General features: G+C 51.5%; 2 protein-coding genes across 2 annotated transcripts; both read left to right on the plus strand.

The window, feature by feature from the left end:
* Positions 1-334: 334 nt before the first annotated feature.
* On the plus strand, positions 335-2,972 carry COCSUDRAFT_6632 (beta and beta-prime subunits of DNA dependent RNA-polymerase; the record flags this gene model as incomplete). Its single annotated transcript, XM_005642889.1, has 4 exons — positions 335-477; positions 1,411-1,601; positions 2,297-2,451; positions 2,784-2,972. Coding segments are annotated over 4 exons (678 nt in total), but the record flags the coding sequence as incomplete, so codon positions are not given.
* Positions 2,973-4,369: 1,397 nt separating this feature from the next.
* COCSUDRAFT_20699 (beta and beta-prime subunits of DNA dependent RNA-polymerase) lies at positions 4,370-15,403 on the plus strand (the record flags this gene model as incomplete). The annotated part of the gene is made up of 17 exons (XM_005642890.1): positions 4,370-4,485; positions 4,797-5,016; positions 5,352-5,453; positions 5,807-5,988; positions 6,068-6,176; positions 7,901-8,045; positions 8,764-8,886; positions 10,471-10,608; positions 11,110-11,162; positions 11,296-11,360; positions 11,870-11,977; positions 12,223-12,346; positions 13,046-13,130; positions 13,309-13,415; positions 13,901-14,052; positions 14,920-15,043; positions 15,272-15,403. Coding segments are annotated over 17 exons (2,085 nt in total), but the record flags the coding sequence as incomplete, so codon positions are not given.
* Between the last annotated feature and the right edge of the window lie 1,127 nt (positions 15,404-16,530).

The raw sequence follows: 16,530 nt of genomic DNA on the forward strand, positions 1-16,530 counted from the left end.
ATGACGCGCAGGGCTGAGGCCATTTGGCGTTCGGGAAGCAAGCCAAACCCCTGGTTTCGATTTCAAGCCCCTGTGGGTGGTGTTTTCAGCACGCAAATGATTCACCGACGGTGGTGTAATGATGAGCAGCGTTCCCACACGATTGATTGGGTCTTTCTTTGGATCTGGCACGTCCAACAAGGGGGTAGGATATCAACAGCCTCTAAGTGCAGCATGTCTGCTTGCACACCTTGCCTTGGTCAGGGAAATCATCAAATAACAACCGTTATCGAGAGTGGTTTCTTTGTCTTTTCACAGGGCGCAGCTGGTGGCGAGGAAGGAGGAGGCGATGGAGGTGGGCGGCTATTTCATCTGCAACGGGCTTGAGAGGATCATCCGCATGCTGATACAGCAACGCCGCCATTACGTAATGGGCCTCAGGCGCTCGGCCTACCAGAAACGCGGGCCCACCTTCACAGATGTCGCCACGCTGCTCAGGTAACAAACCAACCAAGGCAGTCTAAGCCTTTCTTCCAAAAAGCCTTCCGTCCAAAAAGAACAGTGCAGAGAATCTGTGAGACCGTTCGGAGAAATGCCCATTACGTAATGGGACTCCGGCGCTCGGCCTACCAGAAGCGCGGTCCGACCTTCACAGACGTTGCCACGCTGCTCAGGTGGGAATGCATCTATTTTCGTTACACGCTCTTCCTGCCAAGATCGGTGAAGGTGCGTCTAGCAGTCAGGCTGCAGGTAAATGCTGCCATGATCGTTCCCCTTGTTGGACTCGCCAGATCCAGGCAAGCCCCAATCATCCAGGCGTGCAATAATGGTCTCTGTAATACTGTGTGGGGACTGTGAAACCCAGGGCAACAAAGCCCCAAATCTGTCGTCTGCTTGTCTCTTTGGCGGGCCTAAGCTTCACAGACGTCACCTTCACTGTACGACTACACTATACACAGCGCCTGAGACCGTTCGGAGAAATGCCCATTACATAATGGGCATGTGCCGGTCTGTGTGTGAGAAGCACAAGCCAGCTTCTCACGGAAGTCGCTAGGCGGCTCAAGTACGGCATGTAAAATATTTTTATCATGGGTGCAACCACAAGACTATTTCACCACTGCAGCCCTTGGAGAAGTGGTCACTCCAGTTGAAAGTTGGCTATCCCAACTCGATCAGCAGATGCTGTGCACACAGCCTCAAGAATGAGAGAGTGGAACTCGTGCAAGGCAGTGCAAGCGCCAAGCAGGAAGCAGGGACTGCCTTGCAATTTGTGTCCAGTGCATGCAGCACACAAGACTCCTCCAGCCCAGGAGCACATTCACCACGTTGCACACCCAGTCAAGTGTGGCTAACAGGGGGATGCAACAAATGAATGTCTGATACATGACTAACCATGACAAATCAATGACTCATGAGTGACTGATCGCGCAGGTGCGTTCGGCGGGACGAGACGTCGGCGACGGTGCGATGCCACTACTTGAAGGACGGCTCCGCCTCTTTCGCGTTCACCATTGGACGCGCCGAATATTTCGTCCCGGTCGGAGTGCTGCTCAAATGCTTCCTGGAAGCCTCGGACCGCGAACTGTTCAGCCGCCTGATAGCGCTGATTCCCCAGGACCCAGGTGCGCTCTTCCTCTGTTTTCAACCATTCTTTCTCTTGTTCCCCGTTTAAAGGTGTTTGTTTAGGGTCCTGGTCCAGGAGAACACTGCTTCCTGGCCAGGCCCCAGATGCGGCCACTGTGTTTTGTGACCCTTAGAGCTCTAGAATCAGGGAGTAAATTTAAGATTCAGCACGCGCCGAGTACTTTGTCCCCGTAAAAATACTGCCCAAAAACGTCCTGGAGGCGTCTGATCGCACACTGTTTGCGCGGCTGGTAGCGCTGATTCCCCAGGACCCAGGTGCGGCGGTGTTTCTTTTTCCCATTCTTTACTGCCTTGCTTTGCAGGGGGGTCTGCTTCGGGCGCCTCCTCTCTATGCTGGACAGTGTTAAGAGGAGAGTGTCCGCCTCTTTTGAGGCTTAAACATGAAGGCTTTTGAGGGTGAATGGAAACCCTTTGGAGTACTTATAAAAAGTTGCCGCTAGCGTTGTGATGAGGCATTTCATGCGGTCAGAGGAAGACGCAATCCGCAAAGAAAGGGAGACTGCTTTCCTTTGTGAGCACATGTGGGCTTGCATGCCGGTGTTGCACGCAGTTGACATTTTTTCACGACGTATTCCGCTTACCCAACCACATTGCAGACACTCGAGGCTGCAACCGTCACACACCAGTACAAGCTTACTTCTTACGCAATTTTCATTTTTATCTGTTTTCACAGGCGGCAACGGCGATTCGGCAGTGTCGGACTGCGTAGAGCGGCTGCTGCGGGCGCCATCGCAGCTGGGCTTGCACACGCGCGCGCAGTGCCTCGAATACCTCGGATCGCTCTTCCGCGGCGCGATAGAAGCAACCGCTCACCTGACAGACATGCAGGTGGATTTCCTGAAGCTCACGGGGTGTTTTGGCCTTTTTGAGGGTTGGTAGGTTTGGTAGGGTTTCATGCATTAGATCCCTCTTCCGGGGCGCCATCGAAGCACTGGGCCACATGTCCGACATGCAGGCGGGTTTGTAGGGGTCTTGTGGGTTGTTGTCGTGGAGTTTGAAGGATTTCTAATGGTTCTGTGGGTTTTCGTTATTCCTCGAATACCTGGGATCCCTGTTTCGCGGCGCCATCAAAGCGCCGGGTCACCTGACCGATCTCAGTAAGCACCACTCAAAACTGGAAATAGTATCCTTTTCTGAAATGGGCCTTTCAAATTCTTCAGGCGGGAGAGATGCTCCTGCGGGAGCACGTGCTGATCCACCTGTCAGCCCCAGCCGACAAACTGGGCGCGCTCCTAGCCATGACCGCCAAGCTCTTCTCTCTGGCCGCCGGGCTCTGCGCAGAAGACAACGCCGATGCTTTGAGCAGCCACGAGGCTCTGCTCCCCGGCGCGCTGCTGTCGAAATTCATGGCCGACAAGCTTGGGGAGTGCCTCGCCGTCTTCAAGCGCCAGGCAAAAAACCCTTTTTTACCCCTGGAATTTTTGTTCGTCCCTTTGCATGCATTAGTCATGAAGGGCTGCCCGGGGCGCTGCTATCGGATTCATGGCCGACAAGCTCGGGGAATGCCTTGCGCTGTTCAAGCGCCAGGCAAGTCGTCTCTTCTTAAACGAGCTTCTTGGGTTGGCGGTAGAGCCCATGGTGGGTCCAGTAGCTTAGGTTTATAGAGCAGCGCTGTCTTCAAGCGCCAGACAAGAGACTTGTAGTCTAATTGAGCAGAACAACCTCGTTTGTTTGGCATCCCTCACCCTGACACCCTTGATGGGTTGCACTTGTTGGTGCTATGGCCATTTCTGTCTGGACTCCGGCAGTTTCTTACTTGGATGTTGGCCCATGATGTGAAAAAAAGAAAAGTACAAAAACGTGGATGGAGTTCCGTCTTATTGCATGAGCGTCCCTCGCCTCTGCCTGTCTGTCTAGGCGCTTAAAATGAGCAGCTTTGTGGCATTCAAACGGACTTTCTCAGTCTCCCGGGCTTGCCACTCTGGTGTTGGGTGTGGAACATAGCAGTGCCTGAAGCACGATGCCTACAAGAACTGACATGAGAGCATTGAGTCAAGGCCCTGCACAAGAACCACTGATAGATTGTTGTTTTCTTGGAATCTGTGAGTAAAGCAGTTCAGTGCTGTGTTGTCACAGGTGCTGTTGGACTACGAGAAGGAGCCGGAGAAAGTGAATTTCCGCGACGAGCAGTACCTGAAGAAGACTGCAGACCGCATGCCCGACATCGGCAAGAAGGTACGCGCTCGCATGCACCCCTCTTTTGTTGCAGATCCTTCTCCTCTCTCACTGGCATCCCAAGAAGGCCAGACAAAGACTCACGGTATGACTGCGGGGATCATCAAAGCCAAAGTTTCAAGCATGCAAAGCATGTGTGTCTGTCTTGGATTGGGATTGCAGAATGAAGACATCGATTGTGTGCTGGCCAATGAGAAACTCAAGCTAAGTAGACTGCCATTTTTGAGCGATGAAGCTTCCAGTGCATGTCTAGAGACTGCTTACTGGGCACCCCAAAACGAAGCTTTCGCATGCATGCCAGACAACAAAGCAGGCAACGGAACTTTCTCAGTCCCCCAAACATTATTATTATTATTACATGCTTTTCCTGCCGAAGGCAAGGTTCGTCTGCAGACAAGCTGCATGTAAAGGCTGCCAAATTCCTACCCCTTGTTGGACTCGCCAGATCCAAGCAAGACCCAATCAACCGTGGGCACGGTGCTCAGTATTTGTACCGCACCCCGCCAGCCGGGGCCAAACATGCAACGTGCCAAATTCAGTACTCTGTAGTAATTACTGATGAGTGTGGTGTGTCTGGTCTCAGGTGGAGTACCTTCTGAACACTGGGAACCTGGTCAGCAACAGCACGCTGGACCTCTCGCAGGCCACCGGCTTCACCGTCGTGGCAGAGAAACTCAACTTCTTCAGGTGGCTTACAAATCACAACTCGAGGAAAATGCTGTCCCTTCTATCGCCAAAGTGCATGCACATGGCGGGAAGGCCTTTGCATGGCTGTGCAGTGTTGTCACACGCTGTTTTTGCGCCGCACTTTCATATCAAATTCCTTTGCTCTGTCAAAGCCAACACTGCTGTGCCCATTTCTTGCCCAGATACCTGTGGCATCATGGGCAATTCACAGGCTTGACTGCTTCTGCGTAACTGCACAGTACATCAGGTTCTACTCTTGAAATCCCCGTGAATCCTCTCTTCTAAATGACTATCGACCTGCGCACGCACAGGTACCTTTCCCACTTCAGGGCGATTCACAGGGGAGCCTATTTCGCGCAGCTCCGAACGACGACGGTGAGGAAGCTTCTGCCGGAGTCCTGGGGCTTCCTGTGTCCCGTGCACACGCCAGATGGCGCCCCCTGCGGCCTGCTTAGTCACCTGACCGCCACCTGTCGCGTCGTTGCCGCGCCCCCCGAAAACCCCGAAGACGTCCAGCAGGCGATTATTACGGTGGGGGATTGCATCGTACACAGCAAAGATCAGTGTTTTAGTCTTAGGTGTCACATGTCAGGGATCCAGGGAATCGGGCATGGGTATGAGCACTATGCTCGTCAGCTCGGCAGCCTTAAGAGCGGCTCAATGTGTGATCAGACGCACATGAATAACTTGCAATGTACTTACTAAGTTCCTAATGGGCGGCAGCCGAATTTGATACGCACCCGGCCGCGCCTGCGCCGGTGCTTCAAAGGGTGCTGCAGTACCTGGCGGTACACTTGCCCTGCTCATATATTTTCTGAAATTTCAAATGATCAGAAATTACAAATTGAACCTATTGTCATCGCCAGGTGGCGGCGAGTTTGGGAATGGTCCCGGCAGCTCCGGCGCTGGCGCCTCCGGCGCTGCCGCAGTACATGGGAGTGCACCTGGACGGCCGAGCCATCGGCTTTGTAGAGTTGCGCGCGGCGGCGCGGCTGGCCGCGCGGCTGCGCGCCATCAAGGCCGGCCGGCTCGCCTCGGAGATGGGCCGGTCAGTGCCGGGTGCACCGCCGCTCAGGGTGCGAATTTATTTGCTGACTACCATGCTTGCAATTGCTCTTCTGCCATTTCGGCAGGCCGGCTTTGCCCCAAGCTTGGCCGCTCAATGCTCGATTAAAGTGCCTCGGAGGCAGCTCCTACGTCCTAGCCTCTAGCCTTTGATTATTATGTGATCGCTCCATTGCCTCCATGCTGCAGGGACAGCAGGGCTTGACTGTTGATTTAAAATTCGAATTTGAATTTGGATTTTTTACTTTCTTTGCAGGGCGCGGAGACGCTGGTGCCGGCGGACCTGGAGGTGGCGCTGGTCCCCTACGAGGCGGGGGGCCCCTACCCGGGCCTCTATCTATTTAGCGGCCCCGCGCGCATGATCCGGCCGGTGTTGCAGCTGCCCGGCGGCTGCCCCGAGCTCATCGGCACCCTCGAGCAGATCAATATGCACATCAGGTGACTAATCATGCCTTGCAATTGGTCATTGGTCATGAAGTTTCTTTGTTTGGTGAACAATCCATGCACATTAGGTGAGCTCTAAATTCATGCACACCCCTAAATTCTCTTTCCAGCTTGTGATGGATCATTTACACGCTCAGAGAAGCTTCACCTGCACATCAGGTGACTTCTCTTCTTCCGCACAAGTACATGAATTCCCTGTTGGGTTAACAATCTTATTTGGTCAGCTCTACTTTCCTGCAGGCGCCTGAAGTCTGTCTCTAGCTCGTGATGGATCTAATGAGGATTGTGTACAAGAGAAGAACACTCTTCCTTTGGCTGGTTTCACCGGATGAAGAACAACGTTAAATTCACTGGATACAGATATATACTGGAAGGCTCACATTTTCATGGCGAGACCTTCCTGGGCCCTTTCGCCCTTTCAAAGAGCTCTGCAGGTGCTCACTGCAGGACAGGACCAGCGAGTGCAAATAAAGATTTCATGTCCTCAAAGTCAGATCTACGGATATGGATATGCTATGATGGTGCCTGGAAACTGGGGGCACTCTAATGTCTGTGGCCTCGTTCAATGTCTGTGGCCTCGGCTGGCGGGGGGCGGTACAAATACTGAGCACCGTGCCCACCGTTGATTGGGTCTTGCTTGGATCTGGCAAATCCAACAAGGGGTAGGATTGTGGCAGCCTTTAACTGCAGCTTGTCTGCAGGACGCACCTTGCCTCTTAGCAGGAAAAGCGTGCAATAACGATAACGATAACGATAACGATAACGATAACGATAACGATAACGATAACGATAACGATAACGATAACGATAACGATAACGATAACGATAACGATAACGATAACGATAACGATAACGATAACGATAACGTCATAACTGTTGTGCATGTAGTAATAATAATAACTATAATAATAATAATAATAATACTAATAATGTCTGTGCAGGTGTCCAGATGGATCGGGCGAGGCTGTGAGCACGTCTGGAGTGCGCTACAGCCACGCAGAGGTGAGATAGAGACCTCACATAATTGCACACTGAAGGCTGTTCACATGTCCCGCAGCTTCTAGCTTCTCATCCAGTAGTAGCACACAACCTATTGATACTCAGCATAGGTCCAAACAGGCGCAACCAGTTGCATGCCCGCACGCAAACATGTACTGCTGCTGCCAGAAAGGTGCCATTGCGTGTTTGCAGGGACATCTAGTAGTTGCGCACGAGCTGTGCTACGCTCTTGAAATTGTGAAGCGTGAATAGACCGCCATGCACCTAACCCTCATGGATTGGAAAGGCGTGTAATAATAATATTAACAGTTTGAACTGATGCATAGGTGAATTGTGCGGCGATGCTCAGTGTGGTGGCGTCCCTAACACCCTATTCGGATTTCAACCAGTCGCCGCGGAACATGTATCAATGCCAAATGGGCAAGCAGACCATGGGAACGCCCTCGCAGGCACGGCCCTGATGCCCTTTGCTGTGCATGCATAGTAAATTGCATTTGGTAGCCATCTCATGAGCTGAATAAGTCAGCCTAGAAAGCGGACTTTCAAAGTGAGGCCTTGCAGGCGCAGCCTCCTGCATCTCACAGAACATGTTGAAAACAGAGATGCAGATATGGAAGGCAGAGAGGGCACCCGAAATGAGGGGAAAGGCTGCCTCCCAAGTGAACATTTGCAGCATTATTATAGTGATCCCCTGGCCCAGGAGAACCATAAGACTGCATTTCAGGCATGCAAAGAAAGCGTGGCTGTTTGAGGATTGCAGGCCGTGAGAGCATTGCACACACAAATCGCTCCCTTGTCCTTCAGGTTCCTGGCTTTTGAGGTTGCGGATCAGGGTTAGAAATTAGGGTTGATCCTGATCAAACATATATATAACATATTATAACAAAACCCTGCTGCGTTGCTGTAGAGCGTTCGGCACCGCACGGACGCGAAGCTGTACCGGCTGCAGACGCCTCAGACGCCCATTGCGCGGACGCAGCGATACGACGAGTACCATATGGACGAATTTCCTTCTGGCACGAACATGATCGTCGCTGTGCTCGCTTACACAGGTCCGCGCCGGACTTCTATTTTGTCTGATTCTATGCGTTACTGTTTTGTAATGTTGGCAGAGGTGGTCGTTGCCATTTGGGGATTAGCCGAGGTGGTGCTGCCTTTCTTGGCATCGGCTTACTCAGTGTGGCCTCTTTTGGCGCCGCCTCCGGCGGCGTTGCCTATTTTGGCATTGCTTTCTGTGACCATTTGGGGTTTAGGTAAGGGGTTCAGCTAAAGTAAATCTTCCGCCGAGAACACCACAAGGACGAGTTTCCTTCTGCCACCGATATTATCATCGCCGTGCTTGCCTCCACAGATATACTGGGCACTTCTGTTCTGTTTTGCCTATGATGCTGTTACTGCATGCTGTTTCCCGGTTTTGGGAGTTCAAAATAGCTGCCTTTGCCTGTATTGGCACTGTCGCCTGTTTTGGAGTCGCGTTCCGCGCAAACCCTAAACCGGAATGACTGTCGCCGCTGCCTGATCTGGTCCGCCACATTCTGGCGCCACCTTTTTTGCGTATGTGTCACTGTGTTGCCAGACCAGGCAAGGAGTTTTTGCAGGTACAAGCAAAGCGAAACATGGAATCTGACAGTTCACCGATGGAAAGTCCTTGTCGCCTGGACCGGTACTTTGACAGTGAGTGCAAAGGACGGCACAGGTCACGCCAATATAAGCAGACAGCAGGATCTGTCGCTGCAGTGGAAGCAAATATTTGATGTGGCATGTGGGCAGGCTACGACATGGAGGATGCCATGATCCTGAACAAGTCTGCGGTGGATCGCGGCCTCGCGCACGGGACGCTGTTCAAGACAGAGGGCCTCGACCTGAGAGATGACAAGGGCAAGGCCATGGTGAGTCACCCGCACCTCATCTCATAATATCGTGTGTCAGTTGTACCATAATGTGCATGCGCACTTTGACGTGAAGGCGGGGGCAAAGCCAGGGTGAGTCATTGTTACATGATCTCACGTCATCTCACCCAGTAGGCTAGGAGAGATTAAGACATGTACGGCAGTGCGAGTGTCGAGTAGAGTGCGCGCCCGTTCTAGATGCCCTAAATTGACCCACACCAAAGACGCAGCGTGAGATGTGTGGCAGCAAGACTTGCAACCCTCACTTGTTACGTAATCAACACGGCATATTGCCTCGTGCCTAGTCTGATGTGGGCATTCACATTGAGAGAGAAAATATGCCCTGGCTGGCGGGGGCGGTACAAATACTGAGCACCGTGCCCACGGTTGATTGGGTCTTGCTTGGATCTGGCGAGTCCATCAAGAGGTAGGATTTTGGCAGCCTTTACTGCAGCTTGTCTGCAGACGCTCCTTGCTTGTGGCAGGTAAAGCGTGTAGTAATAATAATATCGCCTCGTGCCTGATCTGCTAGATGTGGGCATTTACATTGAGAGGCTGCCGGTAAGCCCAGAGGCACTAGCTCTCGTTTGTAGATGGGCAGTGACAGACTGCCTACAAGGCCACTGAGCCTCAGGTGGCTCCCAAAAGGCCTCTAAAACGTACTGGTAATAATGACTTGTTCGTGATTTAAAAGTATCACTCTTGTGAGGACACTAGTCCTGCCATGACATTGGTGTCAGCTCTGAAGTGTCCCCGTACACTGACATGTGGGAGAAAAAAAGTGTCTGACAGCTAGATCCAGAATAATGAGTACTTCAGAGTCCATAGGATGCCTGTGTGTGGCAGGTGTTTGCAGCAGAGAGGAGGGGTGAGCGGGATAGGCCGCAGGATCGGCCGAGGGGGGCATTTGGGCAGGAACTGCCGCACCCGATCACCTCCCCACCCGCCAGCTCAGCAGTGACCGGACCCCTCAAGGTGTGCCACGGCTCACATTTGAAACATGAAATGAGATGAAATGAAAAGACATGAAATGAATTGACATGAAGACATGAAATCTATGGACGAGGAAGATGTGTGGTCCAGGGGTTCTGTGAGGACCTCCATTTAAACTATGGGTACTGAAAACATTTTAGCGCCAATCAGCACTTGTATTTGATGCCATCTATCTGAGCACTTGGTGCGCTTCCTGTGCCTGCTAGTATCGGTAAGAAGGTTACTCATGTTGCAATTAGCATGTCATCCGCCAGTCATGCACAAAATAGGCAGTGCTCATGTGGCGATGGCGTTGCAATCTGCACCATGGGGAGCGCAGCTGCAGCGCAGTATCTGCCCTCCAGGCATTCCAAGCTTACAGTTTTATTTCTTGAAATCTATTTATACTTATTTACATTTAGGTTTAGGGTTCACATAGGGTTACCCACCCATAAAATAAGTTTAGACGTATATTGCATGTGGGGCTGTATTCCTGGATAATTGGGATCTTCTGACCCCTCCTTCCCTCCACCCGGCATAGGCGTGGCTGGAAGGGATGCAGGGTCACTGAGACTATCTCCCCTGGTGTATTAGCTGTGTCACCCTGAGACCCTAGGGTTATCTCCCCTGGCGCAGGTGCGGTCCCAGGGGGTGCAAAAGAACGAGGAGCGGATCGACGTTGATGGCCTGCCGCACGTTGGCACAGTGGTGTATCCGGGGCAGGCCTACTACTCCAAAGTGGATCGCGCAACCGGTGAGTGATCCACCCTTCTGCTGAAAACACTCGTGAAGTAGCAATTTTTCCCTTTTTGGGGTGCTTGAAGAAAACAGCTTAGGGGTCGGGATAAGGCGTCAGCAAGGGTTTCTGCCCGGGTCTCCAAAAGAGACCGCGCCAGTGGTGACTAATCCACCCTCTTCCGGTCGGCATTGAGAACGATTTACCCTTTTGGGGCACTTGCAAGACTCTTTCCAGGGTTCCTTCAGATCAAAAGGTGAAGGTGATCATCAATGCTAGGCTGATAGAGGCATTGTGCAGATCTCTACAGAGTCTGAAGTACAGGCTAGGCCGATCATTCTTCTGTGGGATTTGCTAGTTGGCCAATGGCTTCATCGACTTCCCTTTTCAGACACCTGACATTCCCTCCTGTTCAACACTCGGACAGCATACTTGACAAGTGCTGCAGGCACAGAATTGAGCAGGGGTCTATAAATAACTAGCTTATATTCCCCGGACCAATTCCCTTTTCTTGCGCAGGCAAGGCCAAGACCGGGAACATGAAGGGCGAAGAAGTGGCGGTGGTCGATCAGGTATCAAATTCATCTGCAAGAACCTTGTTCTCCCGAATTCCTGTGCTTCGCACAGTTTGTTTTGAGCTTCTGTACGTTTTTCTACGAGGCGCTGCAATTTGCACTGATCACGAATCTTTTTGGTGATTGCCAGGTCACCATTGTGGGCACGGCAGATCCTAATCTCCAGCGCGCAAATATTCTGATGCGTATCAACAGGTCATCCCCTCATCTGTATCTGTTTATACCTCTTGTACAAATCTGAAGATACCTCGTGATCTTTGAGTGAGACCAGACGTACTGGTATAAGAAGTCTGCAAATTTGCAGCTCGCAGCTGTGCCAGTGAACCTCAACAGGGTACTTGATGCCATGCTATGCATGATTGTGGGATGCATAATGTGTAGAGTAGCCAGATGAGCTCTAGGTGGGGTTACCTATTACAGCATGCATAGCAGGTATGTGGAAGCGGCAAGCCTGGCTCGGTCAAAGCTTTGCCTGCATGAAAACCATACATCTTCAGTAGGAATATACGGTAGGACCTGTCAGCATGTCAAGGAGCGCCTTAGGGTGGTTGTAGCGACTCCAGCTGAGCTATCAAAATCTAAATAAAAAAATAAATTTGATACTGTGCAAATCATATTTTATAAGTATTTTAACAAAGAAGAAGGGTTCTTGCAGGCTTAAGAGATACAACGCCCCAGAATTGAAATATTCGTGTGTAATGCAGAAATCCGGTGGTGGGAGATAAGTTTTCATCGCGGCACGGGCAGAAGGGAGTTCTGTCGCAGCTCTGGCCCGACATCAACATGCCCTTCGTGGCCGGTACCGGCATGCGGTGCGCCTCCCTTGAAACCCTAAAAATTGCTCTTATTCCCACCTAAAAACCCTTAATTTATTGTGTGCAATTCCCTCAAAACCTAGCTGGAACCTAGCTGGAACAAGCACGTTTTTTGTGCCTTCGTTGCCGGCACCGGCATCCGGTGCGCCTCCCCTTGAAACCCTATTCTGATCCCTACAATTCCCTGAATTCCTATCCAAAATGAGGTTCCCTGTTTGAATTATAATTTGATTGCTGCGCAGGCCCGATCTGATAATCAATCCGCACGCGTTCCCTTCGCGGATGACCATCGGAATGCTCATGGAGTCCCTGGTCTCCAAGGCCGGCGCGCTGCAGGGGAAATTCGTCAACGGATCTCCCTTCCAGGTGTGATTTTGAATTCGAATTTGAAGTCAAACCTTAATTTGTCTGTAAAGTTTAGTAACTAGGTGCGTAGAAGAAATCCGCCGGGCGCTTTGCAGGGGAAATTCATCAACGGATCCCCCTTCCATGTGCGGATTCGAATTCGAAATCAAACTTGTGTTTGAAAGATAAGGCCTAATAGACTTTCGTGCAGCTGCACTGGGTGAAGATGACAACATGGAAAAGTAGTGCATCTGCACAGGTTTCCAGAACACGAAAAGAGCTGCTTTACAGCAAGGCAATAAGTCAGTGTTAGTAATCCATCCAGATGGATGCATAATGGCAATTACGTCCAAGCTATTTGTCAATGCCAATGCCCATCTGCTGTCCTTTTGCAATCATGTGCCCGTGTCAGTTACCCCTGAACAACCCATTTGAGAGGGCTGTGAGCACTCAGCCGACGGCGATGCCGCCAGAAATCACAAGTCCCCGGTGTGCAAGTACGCACTCCGCTGCTGCTGCAGCTGCTGTTGCTGCTGTGAGAATGAAGAAGCGTTGAGGCTCTATGTCAGGCAGGCTTGCGCAGTGTGTGCTGGCAGATCACATGAGCCATGTCAGAGGAAGGTACCTGCTGTCAGGTGTCTATTCTGTTTTGTTGGCTGCCCTTTGTTCTTATAGATTGTAGTGCAGCCCTTCAAGATGTGTGCTGTGATGCGTGGGCAGGATTCGGACGGCGTGGGGAGCACTCAGGAGCTGGTCAAGACTGCCAGCGATGCTCTGGAGGGGGCCGGCTTCAGCCGCCTCGGGGGTGAGTCACCCCGATGACTACTGGATTCAGTCATGCGCAAGCAGCCGAGGACATGCAGATGTCGACACCGCATGCACCCCAGTACCCCAAAAATGCAGATGACAAATAAATGACCTTGCTCGGTCTCTACAAACTTTGCACCTTGCAATGCTGAGAAAGAGGCAACGCCCCTGCGCAGGGGAGACGCTGATCAGCGGAGTGACTGGAGAGGAGTTTGCAGCCGACATCTACATTGGACCGGTCTACTATCAGCGACTGCGGCACATGGTCTCCGACAAGTTCCAGGTGTGTTTCCAGCCACTCTCAGAGAGCTTCTGAGCTTTTAATCCATTTTGCGCCTGGCTGATGCTCGCCCTACCCCCACCGATCAGCTCAGCAGTCGTTCCATATGCTGGGAAGAGCAGAATGGGTTGCTTTTCACACTGAGCGAGTATGTATCCGGCGCAGTTTGCATGGTATGCCCTGCAAGTTTTGTTGGCATGTCAGATCAGTGTAACCTGTGAGAAGTCCCTTGTGTTGCTGGAAACACGGAGCCGCTTTGTCGGGCAACGGAAGTTGGGAAGTCTTGCAACCTAGACCGGGGCCTTGCCTGCTGTTGCATCTGCCCTTTTCCCCACAGGCGCCTTGCATGTCAAGGCGGCACCTCGAATAGCCCCTTAGATGTTGTGAGTTCCAAAAAGGGTCAGTGGGCACGTCAGTGAAAAAAAGAGCCATGTCTGTATCATGTTATTCTTCAGCCCCTCATCAAAATCTCTCAATTTGATTTTCAGGTGCGGTCAACCGGGCCTGTGAACGCGCTGACGCATCAGCCGATAAAGGGGCGGAAATTTGGCGGAGGCATCCGATTCGGGGAGATGGAGCGAGACGCGCTGCTCGCCCACGGCGCGGCGTACCTCCTGCACGACCGCCTGCACACCTCCAGGTCAGCTCTTTTATATTTTACACCCTAAAAGTCATATCTTACAATCACCAAAACCCCCCGAAATCCCCTGAACCCAGAGGAAATTCTGAAGCCCACGGCGCGGCGTACCTCCTGCATGATCGCCCGCACACCTCCAGATCAGCTCTGTCATGTTTCACACCCTAAAATTATAACCTACAATTACCAAACCCTCCTGAATTCCCTGAATCCAGATGGAATTTTGAAGCCCACGGCGCGGCGTACCTCCTGCGTGACCGCCTGCACACCTCCAGGTCAGCTCTTTGAAGTATCATTATTATTATTGCACGATTTTCTTGCCTTTTGGCAGGTACGTCCTGCAGACAAGCTGCAGTTGAAGGCTGTCACAATCCTACCCCATGTTGACTCGCCACATCCAAGCAAGACCGATTCAACCGTGGGTAGTATAAGCCACCTGAAACCCTGTTTTTTTGTATCTAAAAGTCCCTGAAGTCCCCTTGAGCCCTACAAAACTGGTAGAAAATTGTGACTCAAAACCATGCATGCAATCTTGCCATGTTCGATGTAAAGTAGCTGGCTGCACCAGAACAGACGCAGGCGCACAGGGCGAGAGCACAAAATCCAAACCCCCTGCCATGCTGCTTTTTCTATCCTGGATCCATATAATCTGGTTCTCTGCCTTTCCTTTGGGGGTTTGGGCTGCTGTATGGCTTTTGTCTCAGGCCTACAGGCCATTGAGCACAGCATCAGTTCTGCAGGGGCTGCCTGGTCAAAGCACGAGCTTGGCTCTTTTGCCTGCGCATCCTGCAACTGCAGTGACTATGCGGTTTTCCTGCCTGCGCTGTGCTTTAAAAAAAAGTGTCTGATCTATTCTTTCTCAATTTGCAGTGACTACGCGGTCATGGATGCCTGCGCCTCCTGTGGATCAATCCTGACTCCGCTGCTACGCCCAGCACAGACCACTAATGTCGGCGCACACCTGCTGGCATCACAAGGTGTGCCAAAGAAAATTGTAGCTTTTGTACCCCACTTATCGTGACAACTTTGACCGGTTCTGCTATCCATAATCCCTTGCCGGGGAGCTTGCCAGGCTCCATACTTTGCAGCTTGTCTGCGGACGCACCCTGCCTCTTGGATTTGGGATTTAGGGATTTGGGCTCCCTAGAATGACGTGAATAACGTTTACTACTTAGGGACTTGGTGAATGTGGGGGTGGTTATTTGCAGGTCCGAGCGCGAAGGGGCAGGTTGTCTGCAGAGCGTGTGAGACCGGGAGGGCAATGACTCGAGTGGCGCTGCCTTATGTGCTCAAGTACCTGGTCACAGAACTGGCGGCCATGAACATCAAGTGCACTTTTTCCATCACGCAGTGACTCACCGTTGAGTCACAAATAGCAAGGATGAGTCATCGCTGAGTCATCCATAGCGCAGCCGCAAAAGTGGCGGCCATTTAGTATCAAGTCCTGTTCACCTTGTGACTTGTCGCTGAGTCACACTGGTCTTCGGCTGCGGCTGTCCAGGAACTGCCACGAAGCTCGCAGCCGATATTAGCAAGAAACTGAACATCAGCGCTGAGTCATTCGCCTGGCTGAGCTGATAATTGCTGTGCCGGGTTTTCCTTGCAGCACATGCCCCGATTTCTTTAAATCAAGTCATGTGGCTATACGCGCCAATTTGCCTGAAGTGAAACCATCCAGTCAGTGACTAGTAGCCAGATGAATGGGCTGTTGTCACCTGTGCAGACACTTTTTTAGAGTAGATACACCATTGATTAAATTTTAGAGCATGATCATGGCTGCTGTCAGTACCTGCTTGATTGCTGCAGTCTCAGGGCTCTCAAGTCTTGTGAAACTCTCGGATGGAACATAAGATGCTCAAACAATGCCTTGGATGCTCCCAAGTGATTTTTGCAGTTGCGTGGGAGCCTGTCAGTGAGGGTGAGATGTGCTGTCATGCTCTATGCTAGGAGAAATCAGTGCATGTCTCTCAGATGACGTATAACATGTGGCTGAGAGCGTCAATACTACGGACTCGATAGTATATATGTTACAAGAGGTATTGTTGCCGTTGGTGGTCACAGTACATGCAAATGATTACAATACAGATCTGCCTGCCCTTGAATTGTGTGCTGACAAACCGTTCTAGACGGATAGAAGGAAATTCTAAAAGGGACCTACAGTGAAGAGATACCCCAACGTCAACGCACTTGCAATTCCAGTGCTCTTGCAACACTCCTGATGATAGTTGTGCATGCAGCTCTTGCAAATTTGCAAGAATACTCAACGTAGACACACGAATGCGCAGCAATGCGAGTTTAATCACAGTCCTGACACAACGGATGCACAAGTGCAAAGAACAATCTGATCTGGCGGCAAAACTTGCCAGAACGAGTACCCGCAAAGAAACACTGCACAAGAAGTCCCTGAAAGATGTCATTTTGACGTACAGATGCGACCGCCCACAAAGAGGCCGGTGACAAATTATGAATGTACTTACCCGT

Source organism: Coccomyxa subellipsoidea, assembly GCF_000258705.1.
Source record: "Coccomyxa subellipsoidea C-169, whole genome shotgun sequence".
NCBI lineage: Eukaryota > Viridiplantae > Chlorophyta > Trebouxiophyceae > Coccomyxaceae > Coccomyxa > Coccomyxa subellipsoidea.